At 37.5% G+C, this 20,111-nt stretch overlaps 1 protein-coding gene across 1 annotated transcript in view; it reads right to left on the bottom strand.

The window, feature by feature from the left end:
* The window catches only part of KCNH8 (potassium voltage-gated channel subfamily H member 8), a 353,747-nt gene that overhangs the window by 133,854 nt on the left and 199,782 nt on the right, over positions 1–20,111 (bottom strand). The window contains exon 5 of the mRNA XM_021678799.1: positions 15,829–16,069. Coding sequence (XP_021534474.1) covers positions 15,829–16,069 — 241 coding nt within the window. The remainder of the gene's footprint in view (positions 1–15,828; positions 16,070–20,111) is intronic.

Raw genomic sequence — 20,111 nt, 5'->3', positions numbered from 1 at the left:
TATATAAATAAAATATAGTGTACTCAGTGATACTCTACAGAGAGCAAAACAGAACTCTCAAAACCTACCAACTCTCTGTCTTTCTACTTATCATATTTTCTACATATTTTAATTACTTACTTCTACTTATTTTCTATTTATAGGGCAGTGGTTATTGATGTAAAGATAAATAACCAAAAGTTTACCAAGACACATCTATTTGTTAAAAATCATCTATTCATGTATTCAGGAAAGGTGTTGTCCTTAAATTAACTTTTTATTAAATTAAGATAGTTTTACTGCTGTTTTTCTAGCAATATGGATAAAACCACATTGTCTTTGTCAGGCTAGAGTCAGAAAGTGCTACAAAATTCAGTTTACTCAGGATTGAACATTGCCACAAACTGGAAGTCTAGGGTTTTATTCCAAGAAGTTGTTTTCTGAGGCATTACTCAAACAAATGAGTACTCCAAATGTGGTATTTGGCCATCACTAGTATGTTACTTGCCTTGGAGTGGTTTTGATATATTCTATAGTCGAGCTAATGCTCTCTGCTTATTTAGCATTTGAATGTCCATCAGTACTGATGCTAATCTGAATACGTATTTAAGTACAAGCAGTAATGTCTCCTTTGCTATTTGAGAGATTCAAACATAACTTTTTCAATGTGCTTCAAGATTGCTATTGACCATGCATTCTGTATATTTCAATTGTTATCAGACTTTTCATGTGTATGGTCAGTTCAGATTTTCAATCTGTTACAAAGATACATCTCTTAGTGATAAGGATTCATTTGTCTTATCTTAATAAACATGTCCAAGACAGGGGCTGATCTGATCAAATATCACCTTCTGTAACTGTTCACTACTCTTCCTCTTTTCCTTTAGGTAGTACTTTTAATGAGCATGTAGATTATTTCCATTTGCTTATCTATATGTCTCACCACTTGGGAAGAACTGGCGTGGTGTCTTGTAATACACAAGATTTGAAATACATTCAAAACATGTAACAGCAAAGCTCTTAATAAATGAATGTGGAGAAAGAGCATATCTATTTATTTTGCAAGCAGAAGATTTGCATATTATGTTGATATTAGGTTGGGAAGTCAGTGAGTAAAAAGTAATTCACATAGAGTCAAAATTATACCCAAAAGAATCTTAGCAACTCATAAAGTATGTCATTCTAAAATGTCATCTCTCATCAAGTCCACTATATCACCTCTCTTCACCATCAAAAGAGATTGTGGCATCTTAAGTAACAGATGAAGCAGCTGACCCACATCCAGTGGTCATGTTGTAACTTCTTCAAAATACTAATCACCTTCAAATCAATAAAATCCCCACTGTATGGGAGAAGCAAAGGAAATAAGACCTATCTCACACCTTACCTCATCTTGTCTTTAAGCTGAATGATGGGGGAAATTGCCTTGAATATTTAAAATAGTACCTTGTTTTCCTTCTCTCTCTCTCTCTCTCAGTCTAAAAGCCCTGTAATGCAACTGTAGTCTATCATGCAAAATATAGCAGCAAAAGATAGCTGTTCACCAAAGTTCATATTCCTTTTTATCCAGAGTAACAGAATTGCAGCTGGAAGACAATTCTTGCCCCCTTTGCCACTGCTGTGGTCACATGTAAGGCTCTTGCAATCCAAGTATTGTATGTAAATTTTATATTTTGCACATAAAATTGTGCATATTTGCCTTTCCACACTCTTTGATTTTCTGTTTCTGCTGCTTGGAATGGAGAACAGAGTGACCTTAGAAGCAACCCACTAAAGATGACAGAGCCACTGTCGATCTCAGTTCTTAAACGACTCTATAAGGGAACCACCTTCCCCCTCTTCTTTCTACCAGCCTTCAATACACTCCCCAGAACATTAAGTGAGAGAGAAATAGCTTTCTACATCTCGTAAGCCACTGAATTATTGTTGCATCTCTTGTTACAATAGCTTATTGAACCTAACTAATACACAAAGCAAAGTCCACTGCTCTCACCCTTCCATTAACTTAGTAATTTAACATTTCCCATGAAATAGTGTTTTGGTAGCTGTTCTTGACAGTCCAATCAAAATGTGACCTTTTATCATTATGAGCAAGGAACTCACCTAGTTCTCTAGCCTCTTCTAAGGATGGCAGCACTCCTAAGTAGTAGTTTTCTTTTACAATCTTCAGCTAAAAATTGGTCAGCATCATTTCATCATAAACCTTTCTTGCAACAGCTCCTGGGCATTCAATCTCCTGGTGTTGCTTGTTTAAAGCCAAGGCATTAGTATGATCCGCTGAGGTTATCCCAGTATAAACTTGCCAGATTTAGCACAGGACAACCATTTAACTTTGAATTTCAGGTAAAAAATGAATAATGTTTTAGCATAAATAAGTCACGTAAGAAGAAAAAGTCCTTTTATTGCTACAACCATCCTTGGATGAATAAATCTTTTAAGAGATATCCAGATGACCTGAAATTGACCATCCCTTTTCATCTTCCCAAAACATGTGCACAAATCCACCCAATGTCCTGATCAGGAACCTTAAATATGTGTGTGTGTGTGTGTGCATGCATGTACATGCACACCACCAGATGGGTACTGATGCTGAAGTGCACTATGCAGAAGTAACATCTTTCAGCACACAAATATGAAATATCACCTCCTCATCTGCCTCTCTTCCACTGGTGTCTGTTGTTTCCATTCTTTGAAAAATAATATCTTTGTTGTCGGCTAAGCTATTAACGTCCCTGTGGTTTCTTCCTGTAGATCTTACTTCTATCCTCAACTCATGCACAGCAAGAAACATTCCATCTACCTTTTCCCATCCGCTTTTATGGTTGTACATTCTCATGCTTTGTCTTGCTGTACACCCCTGGAATGACCTTATTAGGTCTTCACATTTTTAAAAAAGAGTTGCGAATATTAGACATTCCCTCTTGGTTTGCTATTGGTCTCCTAAAAAGATGAATGAGAAGAATACTTCTTGTTCAGTATTCTAGAATTTTGCTCCATTCCAGATTATTTCAAGTTTTTCTACACTTTCTTATTATACATATAAATAAAATTGTTTTGAAGGCTTCCAAATGAATACCACCAAAATTACTGATTCCCACAAAAACTGCAATAATAACCATGCTATGGGCACAGCATTAGTAAATTTAAGATAATCTACTTTTTTGTATTTTATTCTTTTAAATTATAATCTTAGTTTGGTTAAATGTGATGATATGATAATATGTCATGACTCTTTGGGATGAACACTGGCTTTTATTTATTTTTTTAAAAGATTTATTTATTTGTTTTTTGAGAGAGAGAGAAAAAGCAGGGGGAGGGGCAGAGTGGGAGAGAGAACCTCAAGAATACTCCCTGCAGAGCACAGAACCCCATGTGAGACTCGATCTCATGACCCTGAGATCATGACCCAAGCTGAAACCAAGAGTCCAACGCTCAGCTGGCTGAGCCACCCAGGCGCCCCATGAACAATGGCTTTTAAAAAATGTAACTGGGTTCTTGGAGCGCCTGGGTGGCTCAGTCGTTAAATGTCATGGTCCCAGGGTCCTGGGATCGAGCCCCTCATTGGGCCCCTGCTCGGTGGGAAGCCTGCTTCTCCCTCCCCCACTCCCCTGCTTGTGTTCCCTCTCTCTCTCGCTGTGTCTCTGTCAAATAAATAAATAAAATCTTTAAAAAATATATATAACTGGATTCTAATTTCAGCCCTTGCACTTAGTAGCCGTGTCTACTTTGAAAAGTTGTTTTTGTTTTGTCTTTTTACCTTTTCTAAGTTCTAATTTCTATTTAAGTAATGAAACTAACAATTATTGCCCCTCATTTATTTACTCAGCCAATATTTATGGATTGCCTAATATGTACATGTATTGGCTGGATTCTGGGAGTAAGAAGAATACTAATAATCTGTTCATGTATTCAAAGAAATTGTAATTTAGTAGGGGATATAGGTAAATAAACAGGAAATTATAAAGTTATGTGATGAGTGTTCCGGAGGAAGAGCTATACTCAAAAAGGAATAGTTTATTTGAAAGGTGAAGACTTAGAAGGTGAAGCTTGGCACAGACAGGTGGGAGATCACAAGTGAACTCTGTCCTGAGGGATGAATAAGAGTTATCAAGGCAAAGGAGGAAGAGGATGGAGACTGCAAGTATGCATTTATTTAAATTTCAAAAATAAGGGGGGCATCTGGGTGGCTCAGTCAGTTAATGGACCAACTCTTGATTTTGGTTCAGCTTATGATCTTAGGGTAATGAAATTGAGCCATGCATTGGGCTCCATGCTGGGCATGGAGCCTGCTTAAGAGTCTCTCTCTCCCTCTCCCTCTGCTTCTCCCTGCCCCTCATGCATGTGCATTCTCTCTCTCTCTCTCTCAAAAAAAAAAAAAAAAAGAATAAGAAGTGATTGAAGGGTTTTTCAAGCAGTGAGATGACATGATATTAAAACAACAACAACAAAAACCTGACTCTAGCATAATGAATAGATCCTAGGAGTGTAGGCAAAGAAGAAAGTTAGTCAGAGGATATGGTAATCCAGTCAGAACTGATGGTGACTGGAACTGAAGTAGTGGCAGTGAAGAGTAAGAAGAGACAGTGTACCAATAGATGGTTAGGAGTGGACCACACAAGATTTTGAGCTTGATTTTACTAGGGGATTAAGGGAGAGGGAGGAATCTGTGAAAAGCCCTATGTTCATGGCTCATGGGGTCATATTCACAGATATGGGAAAATCCAGGAAGGGAAGAGGTGAGTAGTTTAGGAAAAGAAGATGATGACTGTCTTATTTGCGATCACAGTGAATTCCCAGTCATGCTCACTTTCAAACATTCAACATTGATTTACTGCACAGTTACTGTACACCAACACCTGGAATCCAATGTCTTTATGCTCTGCTCTGCTTCTGAGAGGGTGGTCTTTATCCAACAGCCCACTTTGTATTAGGGTTTTGAAACATTCCACTCCAGAGGCGAATTTCATTTTGCCCGTAAAGCCAGGCTTAGGTAGAATTGCAAATGGATGAATAACCACAAGCACAGCTTCTTTCTTATTGCCGCCTTAGTAAGTTCATCCTCATTCCAGATGCTCAGCCCTCATGGTATCTCACCCCACTTTCCTATCAACTTCTCTGATCACATCTTCACATTCTATGACTAATACTGACCAGCTTTACATCTATTTCAAAATACACCAGAGATGTCTTCCCTACAATCATGGAATCATCTACACAGCCTGGAGCAAGGCTACCACTGCTCTTTCACTGTCTGCTAAACGTTTTTCACACTTAGGCAAATTTTCCCAGTCATTGTATAAGCTTCTCAAATATAGGGAGAACGCCTTCAATTTCTTCAATACACTTTTCACCACCCAAAGTATGGTATCAGGTTTCTGTCAGGGTTGCCTTTAAATAATTCTTAGTAGCTAATTGCTAAAAAAGATTTCTAGTTTTCTGGTGGGCAGGATATCCACCCAAGTTGAGACTAGCATCTCCTTGCTTCTCTGCACATCCATAGGTCTCTCTTCTGCCAGACATGGGTGGCAACCTAGCTTTTTGAATTGCTGAGTACATCTCACACTCACCCTAGTGAACCATTTGGGGGACTTTGAGAAGCTCTTGGAATGTATGCAAAAGGCAGTCAGGGCACCACAACCTGTGGGATTTCTCAAGTTACCTGCTATTTGCTTATTGGCATTGACTTGTTAAGGATTAGTTACTCTAAAGTAACTAAGTATACTGGAACACCTGGGTGGCTCAGTCGGTTAAGCGTCTGCCTTTGGCTCAGGTCATTATCCTGGGGTCCTGGAATCAAACCCCGCATCAGGCTCCCTGCTCAGTGGGGAGCCTGCTTCTGCCACTGTCCCTCTCCCCCACTGCTCGTGCTCTCTCTCTCTGCCTCTCTGCCTCCCTAAAATAAATAAATAAAATCTTTAAAAAAGTAAAGTGAGCTATACTGTTTAAAAATAAAGAACAGCCACCTGTGGGACCACATGAAAAAACCATGGAGGCCTGCCTTTGGAAAAGAAGGCTATTGTTCAGCTCAATGAGCCACACTTCTTATTTTGTTTATCTGCACCATGGTAGTAAGTAAACATTAGTCTACTGCTTACTATGGGTCAGATATGTATTAGATATGTAGCTGAAGGAACTAGGGAAATAAATATATTATCCAGCTGAAGGAACTAGGGAAATAAATATATTATCCAGTCCATGTCCTCTGGGAGCTCATAGTTTATTTATGGTATGTGTGTGGAGGGGGGTATAAATAGGCAATTATGATATAGGGCTGAAAAGTGGGGGAGGGAAAGCATTTAAATAATGCATGAGGGAAACCTAACCCAGACTCCTGGTGATAGGGGTAAGAAGTGTTAAAAAGACGATCTTGTAGAAGAGGCCAAAGATGCTACTTCAAGGATAAGGAGAATTTTATTGGATAAAGAAGAGCTAAGGAGATTTCTTGCCACCTCTTTTTTTTTTCTTAGAGTAGCAACTATTAAAGATATGAAAATACAAAGTATGTAAGGAATGGCACAGTTGAAGAACTGTTGGTGGTCCAGTATGGCTGAAGCCACAGGAAAAAGGAGAAAGTGATGATAGATAAAAAAGAGAAGAGTCTAGACCATGGAGGGTCTTCTAAACTATGCTGAGGAACTGCCATGTGCAATCATTTGAGTGACATCATATTGGTCCTCAACAAAAATTTAATGAATTGAATAATACATAATGAATTACACCTAGGCCCAGGTGACCATAATGTTTTCTGTTATCTAAAATATTTAAAGGGGTGCCTGGGTGGCTCAATAGGTTAAGCATCGATTCTTGATTTTGGCTCAGGTCATGATCTCAGGGTCATGGGATCAAGTCCCTCATAAGGCTCCACGATCAGTATGGAGTCTGCTTGAGATTCTCTCTCTCCCGCTTCCTCTGCCCCTCCCCCATCTCTATAAATAAATCTTTTAAAAAATCAAATAAAATATTTAAACAACTTTTCAATATATTCAATATATATTTGCTTTAAAAATTATGTATTTATTTTATCTTAAAACTATTGGCATAATTGGAGAGGAGATTATTTCAATGGCAAATGCAAAATGCATGGGATGAAATGGGAAATATAAACCATATAAATAATGTCATTTTTACTTAGGGAGTATGATTTTTTTATACTGGAAGGAAACATACTTGAAAAAGTGGGCAAAGGAGAGAATGACCTAGCAGAGTTCATGTTTGGTAAGAGGCAAATGGAAAAAAATCCCTTGTTAGTCTGCAATAAGTTTCTAAATCAAGAACTCACAATTTTCCTCTGGGTTTCTAAATTTAGTAATATTCCATTTTTAATTTCCTTGCCTTGTTCAAAATAAGCACTATTGTTTCATATTTTATGAGCACGTGCTCCTTCTCATAGTCTATTGACAGTAATATGTAAGTCACAGGGCAGCATCATTCTCAGACGCGCTAAGACAATTTTCCTCCAAATCTACCACCTCACAAACATTTCAGATATAAACATAATGGATTCAGGTACATCATGTAATAAGTTTTGTATTTGTCAGGCAAATACAACTCTATTTTCCATATATATCTAATCTCCTAAAGAAAAAAAATAGAAAGAAAGAAATAATTATGATGCAATATAAATAACACTTTTATCTGAATTACTCCATTAAATGAAATGACTGTTTAGTAGTAAAACAAATTCAGAAAGTGACATGTGCCTATAACTTTGCACAATAGCTATTGCTATAAAAAAATATTAGCATGAACAAATTGTATTTCAACTAGAGCTTTACTGACCAATAAATGCTCTAAGGATAATGTGATTAAGAAATGAAACTCTGAAAATATGTTATAAGCTGTATATGTTCATATTTTTTGGTCCAATAATTCCACCCCTTAAAATAATTCTAAATGCATTTGATGATCTCTTTCCTTGGAATATTCTTCATCGAGACATACAGTTGATCGTTTCCTTGCTTCCCTTCTGTCTTTATTTAAATGTCATGTTCTTAATTCACATCCCTGACCACTTCATTTAGGATTGCAACCCATTTCTTTTCCCTTCTCTGCTTTACTATTCTCTGTGCAACTCACCACTATCTCACATGTTATACATTTTATTTATTTGTTTTGGTTCCTGTTTATCTCTATTGGAATATAAATCCTATAAAAGCAAAGATCTGATTTGTTTTTCTATTCTATCTCTACCAACTAAAACACTGCATGGCAAACCATAGACATTCAATATGTATTTGTTTAGTTAGTGAATAAATATATTTTTCACATAGATGCTCATTATAATTTTTTAAGTAGCAAAAAAAATCATCTTAAATGTGTAACAATTAAGACATGGTTAAGTAAACAGAATAATTCATTTATATAATGGAATATTATGAAACTATTAAATGTTTATAAATACTTAAAAAACACAGAGAAATATGTACATTAAAATCTTATGTGGAAAAAAAAAAGTCACCAAAATTTGTGTAGACTGTGATCACAATCACATGAAAATAAGTAGGGAAAACAACAACCAGAAAGATTAATGTGGAAGCAGCAGTTGTGCTGGGATGGGGGTGACTGGTTTGTTTTCTTTACTCCTTCTATTTTAAAATTTATGTAATTAACATGGTCTAAATGTCAATAGTGCCAGGGTTGAAAAACTACCTACCTACATGCCCATTTTACATGAACTTTAAAACCTTTCCATATAATTCAATCATAAAATGATGCAAACCATCCATACCCAAAAGACGAACTACCCCTAAAGAAATTTTTAGGTTTATTTATTCTGAAAAGCCTAAAGAAGGAACAATGAAACTGACAGTTTATTTGCAAAAATAAATGCAATTTTAGACTTTGCTTAAGTGTTTGAGTAGGTACTTTCAAGTCAACCTATTTGGGAGCCCCTAATAACAATAATGAAAATAGTACCTTACTGTTCAATGCACTCTTTTTTTCCCCAAGGCATTCTGACAATCAAAGTCTTTTCACTTTTGAGATAAGACAGTGGGTATGTTACACTTCTGTGGGAATCTGAAGTGGCAGAGTAGTTTTCTGGGTTTTTTTGGTTGTTGTTAATGTTAATTATTGCTGTATCCTCAGGTTTAAATTTATTCACCAGAAAATAGCTGGTCAGTAGCCAAGTGGGTACTGATTCATGTCCAGTCAATGGTTAATGCTCAATACAACACATTCCATTCATTCAGTACTCCAAATGTATTATCTGGGAATGTAGAAATTGGGATATTCTTGTAGTCGGGTTAAAAATGCCCACATGAGACAAAAATACCTAAAAATGTCCACATGGCTCAAATCTGAGCCATGTCTATGAATGCCATCTTGAGTTCCACTTATTAAGAGACCCTATTACTCAATCCAAGATCAATGTGAAGGGTAGGGATATGGGGGTGCAGATATAGGGGTATACAGGTGTGCAGGTTTCCATTTGAAAGGAAGAGGGAGAACAAGAGAAAAATGTACATGAGGGCAGGAGAGGAAGAATGGGGCAGATGGAGGGAGAGAGGAAAAAGAAGGAGGGACTCAAATACTAAGAGACGAATGAATGCTAACTTAAGCCTTCCAAATATGTAGTCTGGGAATACCAGGATGCCCAAAGCATTTGGTGGTAAGATTTATTTGAATTCCCTCATCACCACAAAATTTCAACTTTATTTATTGTTAGAAATCTTTCCCTTCAGTATTCACGTCTGTATCTTTAATATTAGTCATCTGACTAAATGGGAAAATGACATATCTTTGTTTGCAATTTTTCAGGAAAATGACTAAGTTGGGCTTTGCTTATGCAATGAAGTAGCAATAAAATGTCTATAGTCTTTCAGTTTCCACTGGAGTTTATATATTTTATCCTAACAGAAAAAGACACCCAAGAATGCTGAAAGAATTAAAGTATTTCTTTTTTTTTAAGATTTTATTTATTTATTTGAGAAAGAGAGAGAGCACACAAGTCGGGGAGAGAGGCAGAGGGAGAGGGAGAAGCTGACTCCCTGCTCAGCAGGGATCCTGACCCTCGGCTCCATCCCAGGACCCTGGGATCACACCCTAAGCGGAAGGCAGACACTTAACTGATTGAGCCACCCAGGTGCCCCAAGAATTAAAGTATTTCTTTTGAAGCTTGAATTTCTATCGGAGAGTAACAAACTGCAGTTGAATGGTATAAGAACATTACTCTTCACTTACACATTTAATGGGAAAAGGCATATTCATAAAGATTATGCACAACAAAGACAGGATTTGGGAAAAAGTTTTATAAAACAAACATGTATCTATAAATATCAGTAGAAATTGAACACAGGAGCGCCTGCGTGGCAGTCAGTTGGGCATCCGACTCTTGGTTTCAGCTCAGGTTGTGATCTCTGGGTCATGAGATCGAGCCCTGCCTTTGGGCTCTGCACTCAGGCATGGAGTCTGCTCAAAAGACCCTCTCTCCCTCTCCCTCTGGCTTCCCCCTGCACGCGAGCTCTCTCTCTCTCTCCTCACATAAATAAATAAATCTTTTAAAAAAGAAGAAATTGAATACAGACCCAGTAAAATTATGAATTTGTTGAACAGAGAGAAGTCTCATCAGGTAGGATAATCCATTACTCTAAAGCTAGTGATTAAGCCTTTAGCTAATGACTTCCTTCTCGACTGTTACTGGAAGCCTAGCTAGCGCCTTTCAGGCTTCATCAGAGCAGGGCAGGAGAAAGGACGAGGAGCTGACATGAAGGTCAGCTTTTTTCCGTGTTCCTACAAGTGCTGATGGAAGATTGGATGGGAGATGCACCTGGAATGATGGCCTCTAATATTATTTGTGGTCATTGTAATGCATGCCAGATAAAGGATGCCTGACTTCAGTAGATGTGAGAGATCTTCTCGTAGCTTTTCTAAAAGGATGCTAAGGCAAATCTGTAGAAGTAGCTATAAAAGCCTTAGATCCTTTAAGTGGTAAATAAGTCCCCAGACACTCGTGTTCCTGAAAGCTAAGGGATGTGGAATATTCTGGTCTACCTTACTGCCACGATTAGCTGAACTTTCAGTTTGTATTAAAGAGTGCTTGTTTTCTGAAAAATAGTGGATATTAAAACAAACTGAAGAGACAAGAGTCTTGGTGACATTATTGACAATACTTATCAGTATTGATTAAACAGTGAGTAAACTTATTTCTTGATACAATAACCTCACTAACTCCTCACAATAATGCTACTACCTATCATACAAGTGAGTTTAGGGTTTTAGTCCTAGCTTGGTCAGTAATCAGCCAGATCTTGGATAAACTGCTTACTGTTTTCTCTCTTTTCCTTCCTATGTATAAACAGATACACCTGCTTTAAGTATGTCACAAGGTTATAATAATAATTAAATGATAGGAGGAAATAAAGATTCTGAGATAGCAAAATTTGGTGACATGTGAATGAATAGAAGCATGAACTAATAAGGCATTATGAAGGAAAAAAAATAAAATAACCAGAAATGAAAATATAAATATATGCTCACAAGATAAACTACCTGCAGAGGAGTTCTGTTCATTAGTTGGGGTAAAGTCATTTGTAGGTAAGTAAATTGTGATCTAAAAGCATTAAACACCAGATGATGGTAGTGCTGATTAATGAATTAAAGTCAAACCTGCATATTTCTAAAATGTTTCCCACCGAGAACCAGTGAAATAGAACTACCTAAATCAGCACAAAGCATAACCTTAAAACCATGACATTGAGGAAAAAATACCTTTTGAATATGTATGGGGTGTTTAGGTTGTCATATGAACTGGGGAGCACTGGTGGTGCGTAGCTGGTAGTAAGGATGCTAGATGTTCATGGTCTACACAATGTATGATCTACACAATGTATGGTCTACACAGTGTATGACTGCCATTTCTCCCACATGACTCTCCACTGTCCTTTTCTGACTAAGGGGAATATAGAGTTAACAGAAAGTACAATTACATACCATGTTTCCTTTGACCTTTCTGAGGATTCTTAGAGAAACCAAGTCAGAGTTAGAGCTTTATGGCATGGTCTATGATTCTAGGCCTTCGTGATTATAACAGCTAATAAGAAGTATGTGCAAACCGCATCCTAGATAGGCTCACAGCGGAATGACAAAAGAAAGAGCATTCTGTTCCTCTGGAAAGGATTTATCATTGAACCTCTGAAATGGCTCAGTGCAAGGGTTCACAGATGACAGAGCAGTGGTTTTTAAAAAAATTTAGAATAATATAGCTATCAATAACAAAATATCCAATTAACAGTGGCCCCAATAATAAGAACATCGTTATATCACTCAACCAGGAGTCCACATCATCTCCCCTATGTCTCTCCTCGTGTTTAAAGATGGCTGCAGTAATTAGTACCTCATACCCTTCCATCCACACATCCTAGGGGAAAGAAAGGAATAGGGACACAAATATTTTCCCCCATATGTCTCTCTTCTTTTTTCAGGGGAAAAATAATTTCCAAAAGATCTCATTGAAACAATCTCTATATATTCTATTGGATATAACTGTTCACATACTTACCCCTACACCTGAAACTGGCTAAGGGGACAGGAATTACCACTGGCTTGGAATTCTCCTAATTCATTCCCGGGTCTGGGATCCTGCTGCCTGCACAAAATTGGGTTCTTTGGGTTTTTGATAAGGAAATGGGGTGATTATTGGACCTATGGGCATACCACAATTTTTGCCACCAAGATTTCAGAGATTAAAACTATTGATTTCTGCATTCATGGAAGAAAGAGAAGGAAGTTGGCACTTCTTTCTCTCATTTTCTGTCCCATTGCTATAAATAAAAGAAAGCAAGTTGAGTAGAATTTTTCAGAAAATGGAATCATATTGGTTATCAACCTTTAAGAAACCTGATCCGATTACCAGGAGATCTGAGTGTGCCACGAATTAGTTCTAGGGCCTGGGCATATCACTAGGGCTCAGTTTCCCACCCATAAAGTAAGAAAGACTAGATTAGATAAATTATTAGTAGGTCACTTCTCATTGTAAGTTTCTGTAAGGCTTTGAGTCAGCAGCTAAATTATACATGATGATTTTCAAACTTAAAGTAATTTTATAACCACTTTGTAACTTACAGTCAAACCTTGCGCCCTATTGATCCTAAAGAATTAATGTGGTTTACAAAGCAATTTATTTTAAGATTAAGAGAGTAGTTAGGAGAGATTCAAGTTTACCATTCATATTTATAGTTTGACTAGCATAATAACACTCAGATACTTTACTGTGAATTTATCAGGGAAGAATATTTTTAAGTCAGTCTTCTCAAAAGAGTACTACTAAGTGGCCTGGAGAAGAATGAGTTCAGAGGTAAAAATAACTTTAGGAGGTGCTGGATTAATCACAGTTAAACATTTCTTTATCATTGAATTTCTCAGAGAATTTATAAAGCTAATGAGCATTTTGAATCACCAAAAGAGATATATTATCTTCCAAGTTTCATTTTGACTATATGTTCTTGTTTCACGGAACACTTCATTTTCCCCATTTAGAAAATAATCACATCCCCTTACATTTATATAGAGTGGTTCAAATAAGAAAATGTTTGGAAAGCATCATGTTTTGCTGTACGAAAGCCTTTCCTTCCCAAGCCTCTTTTTAAACTACTCTTTAACAGTTCTGACCCAGTTGATTATAAGATGCCAGTTTAATAACACTATTTTACAAATAGAAAAGAAACATGTTAAATATACATACAGATTTTGCCACACACAAGTCAAGAAGGGATTCCAGGCTGGGATCACTCTAAAACTGTTGGCAGCCAAAATCTCAAATTCTGAAGTAATCTTTATAGAAGGTAAGCTGCATAAAAACAGGAGTGAATTTCCATTTCTTTGTCATGCTGCTCATAAGGAGTGGGTATTGCCTACCTAGAGGAACCTCTTGCTGCCCCAACATAGCAGAAATGTCAGTCACAAAGAACACAGAAGATTTAGGGGCAACTGGCGGGGGGCAAGCCAGACTCCCTTGGTTTAGTAGAAGAAAGCAGCCTTAAAAAAAAAAAAAGTCAACCAACCAACTCAACCCCCCCCCCAAATTGTATAAAACTTCTTTCTCGTAAGTGACAGTTCTGAGTGTCAAGTGTCATCATCTGCCAGTGAGCATGTAGTACAGAAGTGGCTTCTAAGCCCTTAGATTTTCAAATATCTAAGAACAAGAAAGAGTGGAAAGTTCAAGATATAACCGTGTCCCAATGACAGAGTTGTAAATAATAATATTATTATTAATAATGATATGAAATATTTGTTAAGTAGATACTCAGGCATAATAGACATGTTGAGTGACTGTTCATGTTCTTGAGAACTTTGAACGGGTCACAGGGAGTCTTTTTAGAGAGCTAATTTATGCGTGTGTCATGGGTGGGTAGGAGAAGACGTGGAAGGTTAGCAAAGAAAAAGATATAAAACCACAGTGGATTGGCCTATGGATACACCCAATTTGTTCCCAAGCTGGAATGTTGTTATTTGCCATTTGCCAGTGATTTTATATCCCTTTACTACGGTTATACCTTTCCGATGAAGAATGGTTTAAGTTAAAAAAAAAAAAAAAGTAAAGATCTATTTCCTTGACTTTGTAGCCTTGCCGAGCTACCCAAGTAGACAACATTGCCATCTAGTGGTCTACACATACTACAGCCACCATTTTTGGGGTGGGAGCCGGGGTCCTAACAGCTTGGAGGGAGGTTCCCAGTCAATGCAATGGTAATAGTGGTGCCAAAGCCACACCAAGAGCCTACAAACTCATCCAGAGAAAATGTGCTGACATTCAGTTAGAGAACCCACTCTGGCCTCAAAGCTTTACCAGCTCCACAGAGAAAAAAAGTACCATCACCACTGAAATAAGGGTTGGATTTGCCTCATTTATTTTCTTTCTTTGAACTTTTAAGATCCATTTCTCATTCCTTTGTTCACCTACATGCTTGAAAACATTTTCCGAACATTTTTTCATCTTTACAATAAGGATGTTGCCCTATATCACCATGACTAGGTAAAGAAGCAGGCATCAAGGTTACCAATGATGGTCAAGAACTCCACAGGGGTAGATGAAAGGGACAAGGGACATTTCTGTACTACCTTTGCAATTTCCTGCGAATCTAAAACACGCACACACACACACACACACACACACACACACACACACACACACCCCTCTACGGGGAGTCAATCAAAGCCTTAATGGAGATCTAGGATTTGTCTTAGAAGGAACAAGAAAGAGCTAGGCTTTGGTCTAAACAGATGAAGATTTAAGGGACAGGGAAATAGGAAGAGGCTTATGAGAGTGGAGCACAGACAGCTTCAGCTGAGGTTCCCAATATTCTAGAGATAAATATTTTTAGCAAGCATCCCTTGGGGCCTCTTTTTAAGTTAAAATCGGATACTCCCTGCTTCTCTTGATTGACTGGAAGGCTTATGTAATCCTTTGCTTCTGCAACCAGGCCACCTGTGGTAACAGCCACCAACATGCCAGAAAGGCATGGAAGGGGATGGAGAATCAAGCCCAAGACTGGACCATTATCAGACCACTGATAGGTTCTTGCCAAGCCCCCTCTTTGACCCTGTGCAATTAAGATCGTGATGGATGCGAGAGTACCAACAAAATAGCCATTAAGTCTTTTTTAGCCTATTTTTGACAAAACAAGGATAGAAACACAAAACATGGGTTTAGATCTGTTTGACTAAAGGAACAGTGAGAAAGCTGGAAGAGGCAATTTTCAGAAATCCAAATATGTGCTTCTCCAAAATTTGCATCAGAGGCTTAGTCATGCCCATGCAAATGGATCTTAGTTCAAATTCATGTCAGAAAAATCTGGAACACACTTACTTCCTCTATGCAAATCCTCTAGGAAAGCAGCCGGTGGTTCTTACCTATAATAAAAAGAATCTCCACTGCAATGTCACTGACTGTTGTGCTCCGAGTCGTGGACAGGTCATCATTGCCAATAAAGCAAACGTTGTAAGGTACAGTCACGGCAACATAAAACGTCGCCAACAGAATAAGCCAGTCCCAGCCGGCTTTAAAAGTGCTAAAATGCAAAAGTATGAATTTGGACTTTTTTGCATCCGAAACTTTATACTCCGGAAATGCTGGTTTATCTACAAAAACATTCTGTGGATAAAGACAAAAAGGAGAGAAGGGAGACACAACATTAGAAGCAAGGATCACACAGCCTTAAACACCCTTCTGTGAGGAGGATCATTCAGACACACAATGCCAACGTATTTTACAAGTGACTTTGAGAAGTTGGTGATGCAAAAAGTAGAGATGTACATACTAAAATTGGGCAAAGACCTTTGTTATAAGTAACAGGAATATGCAGAATTTAGTCATGAATGTTAAGTGAATAATCCAGACTTTGTTCGTCAAGAGCAAAAAGATCATTACCTAAAATGTCACCTATAAACATCCACAGTGGCAAGTATAATCCTATACACACTGGAAACACAAAGATGCATTCATATTCCTATTGTCATGGGGACATTCCATATACTTGTAGTTTTGAGATGACCGTCCTTATCTAAAGGGTATATTTGACCTGAAATTCTTCTAATAGTAGCAAAGTTACCATTTTTCTTCCCAGAAAGGATATAGAGATGTATGGTCAACATTCTATGGTTAATAGCTATTAAGAGTTATTCAAGTCATAGGAGGAGAAAGTCAGTGTTCACTGTGCAGCCGATTAAATGCAGAAGAATAGCTGGAGTTTTATAACTGCAAAAGCACTTCACTTTGAAGGCAGTCCCAAATTGATGAACAATTCTTTATTGCTATGAGACAAAGGGAGGCCCAACAATAGCATGTGTAGAAATTTGACAAGCCTATGACCAGATACTTGCAGACCTTGCTTTGACCTCAATTAATGAGAAATACAAGATTGGTAATGGAAATTTAAATTTGAAAGTTAAGCTGAATGAAGTGAACAGTTAAAAGTTTTGGAATACATGTGACTTGCAGGTCACAGTGTGTTTTCTTGTTTCAGCAATTGAAGAAAGGGCAAATTCATGTGGAATGTTCAGGGATTCCTGAAGTACTTGAGGATTCAAGAAAGGTCAGAGGCATCAGGAATACTTAGCTCTTTAGTGGTAACTATCAGTGACCAAATATTTTTGCTACCTTCATAGTAATGCACCCCCTGTCTTACCTTTCCCCTTGGTAGGCATTCCCAACACGTTTCTACTTCCTGTTAATATTCTCACTCAACCCACACAGGCGCCTCATAATGCCAGGATTTCATGGCGAGGGACTACTTCACTACTTCCAGAAGGTTCTTTGGATGCCCATCTGCCACTGCATCTCTGTTCCATTTAATTCCTTGGAACTTGACCTGCCTATTCTGCCTCATTCTCTGGTTTCCGGAAACAAATGTAAAGGGTGTAAAACAAAGTCACTTTGGCACAAAACTGGGAAGAGGAAGATGACGTATCTGTTGGGCTTCTCATAAAGGTTTAGGTAGGTGCATAGGAGAAGAGAGAGTTAGGGTCGGTAAGTATCAATCACCTGAAGGTTGATAAGTACTTCTGCTTACGGAAGGACATGATGGATTCTTATATAAATTTTTTTTCAAATATAAGACATTAGTAGAAAAGCCATGGAGGAATACCTCAATTTCTGTCTGAGTAAGTCTTTTGCTATCATATTATAGAGATTAAAACTTTACCTTGTTTGAGGGAGATGCCAGCTCTGGGGGAGAGGATTAGGAAAACTCAGGAAGTATTTTCTTTGGATTATGCTGATTACACAAAGCATTAGTGCGGCTGGCACAAAAAGTCAGCAATATATCAGTTTTCTCCACAAGTCAGAAAATAATTCACACCATTTCATTTTTATAGGGTACTTAAAACATATTCCTTAAAATTATTTTAAAAGATACTAAGAATTCATTATACCTCAGATTAGGCTTCAATTGTGAAGGGTTTTTTAACTCAAATCCTGCACATTGTGACATGTTGACCTGAGTAAAAAAATAATTGCTCCTCTCCTCTTACACCAGATTCGCAGTTTTATAAAAAACCTTTTGAATGGAAGAAAATTTCTTATAATTGGAAAGTATGCTTTTAGCAAGTTGGGGGAAAACAGGTCTATTATTTATAACCCTGAAACACAGGGTTTGCCTAAGGAAAAATGCAAGCAATGATTCTCAATTTTAGTTATATATTATTTATTAATTTCGAAGCATATTCTTTAGTACCAATGGTGTTTTAGCTCTTTAACCTCTACGAATTATTGAAACACAATGATTAAAGCCAAAGCCTAACTAAGATAACTGTTTCCTAAACCATTTTTGTAACTTTTCTTTGAAACTAACTTTTGAATGAGTAAAGAGATGGGAAAATATTTCTATAATCACTGCACCAAGTCCCAGGAAAGCGTTTGCCTTGCCTTTTGAGGACCACTGGTATCCAGCTGGTAATAATCGGGCATTTAAAGCACTCTCCTTTCAAGCTCCCAAGGAGCTCATGTGATCTTTACATTTCCTTGCGTTAGAGACACTTGCATGCTCACATGGTCGTATAATACAGTAACAAATCAAAGAAAGCAGAAATTAAGTGCCTTTTCTAAGATGTACCAGGCAGTCAGAGCCAGGACTCAAAGGTGTTACATACTGATTCTCAAACCTGGCTAATGGCCTGATGGGTTCATTGGCCTATGGTTGAATCATATATTCCTATTCCACAGAACTGTATCAAAGCACCATGGCTTTGAGTCAGAAGATTCACAGTGGGATCCCACATCCTGCTTCTACTTTTGAGATCTTGAATAAGTTCTTCTCCATCATTAAAATGGAATTAATAAAAAATCATATCTAGTACTGGCTTACTATAAAAATCAAATAATATGATGTAAGTAAAAGGAATTTGTAAATAGGAAAGAGTTGTAAAAATATTGAGAATTTGTGTGTAAATGTTATTATAACCAGAATTCCCCCAAAATAGATTGTTCAGCTGATAAACGATCCAGATCATTTTTTCCTCTTCTTCCTTCTCTCTTCCTGCTGTCTTTAGCCATTCTACTCTGTTCTCCTTGAAAAGAGAAAGAGAACAGGGCCAGTCCTGAGTTTACACATTACTTTTAGAAGTAAGATATTACATGTATGTTGGAATCATTTCATTGATTAGACATCCTTACTTTCTAGGTATTATTTTAATGTTCCCCCCTCCCATGTTTATATTTTTTAAATGGTTGGCAATTTAGCAAATTAGCTAAGCAGTGGGAATTATGATTTTTTAAATTAGATTTTTAAGTACTGTTCTGTACTTTGTTGGATCTAAAGGGAAAAACAGCATGTTCAGCAAACACATTTTGAAGCTTAGTAATACTTGCTATGTTTAAATGATTTTCAACTAAAGGGTAGAAGACAGTGTCAGCTTTCAGCATTATAGAATCTCTGGCTAATATTTGTTTAGGTGCTTTGTTGGTTGACCTGCATAGAATCAAGCCCAGATGCGGTTACCTTTGTTTCTTCCTGGAACTTGTTTAATGTCACTAAGGCTAGCTTAGTAACTGAAGGGAGTTGTAAATAGGAACCAGTGGAAGGAGGCATAGATCAAGAGGTGTGCACTCTTTCAAGTCTATCCCTGGACTCTCAGCAAATCAGTGGACACCAAGGCACAGGTATCCCCAGAAAATCTTTATACTAAGTCAGGCCAAAATAAGCGGTGTGTGGCTCTTAATGGTGGTGCCTGGCAGATTGGCACCTGCATGGGTGATGGTCCTAGAGCACAAACGGATCAAAGCAGCCTGTTCTGGTTTCCAGAAAGAAATCACACTGCAGCAGAGCTAGCTTTGCAGAACTTTCTTGTCAGATCTCCCCCTCGGCCTTGGCTCAGGCATCTTTCTTTGTTCACTACAGAGAAGCGGATACTTTGTATGTCTGATACATGGCTGTTTTACAGCACATGCGTATTAGCTAGTCTCCAGCTTCCTATGTAGAAAGTAAGATGCCAAAGAAACCCCTTGTGTCCCTAACTCCCAGAACTTCTGGATCTTGGATTGATTCCAAAATAGCTCTGTCTGTTTGATGTGACTTTTTCTTTTTCTTTTTTTTTGCTTTTTCAAAATGTTTAATTTTATGACCAATATACTTTATTGTATACCGTTAATCTCAGTATAGAACATCTTTTTTTTTAAATTTTTAAAATTTTTTTTATTC

Source organism: Neomonachus schauinslandi, chromosome 1 (genome assembly GCF_002201575.2).
Source record: "Neomonachus schauinslandi chromosome 1, ASM220157v2, whole genome shotgun sequence".
NCBI classification, from domain to species: domain Eukaryota; kingdom Metazoa; phylum Chordata; class Mammalia; order Carnivora; family Phocidae; genus Neomonachus; species Neomonachus schauinslandi.
This window is presented reverse-complemented; position numbering and strand designations above follow the sequence as displayed.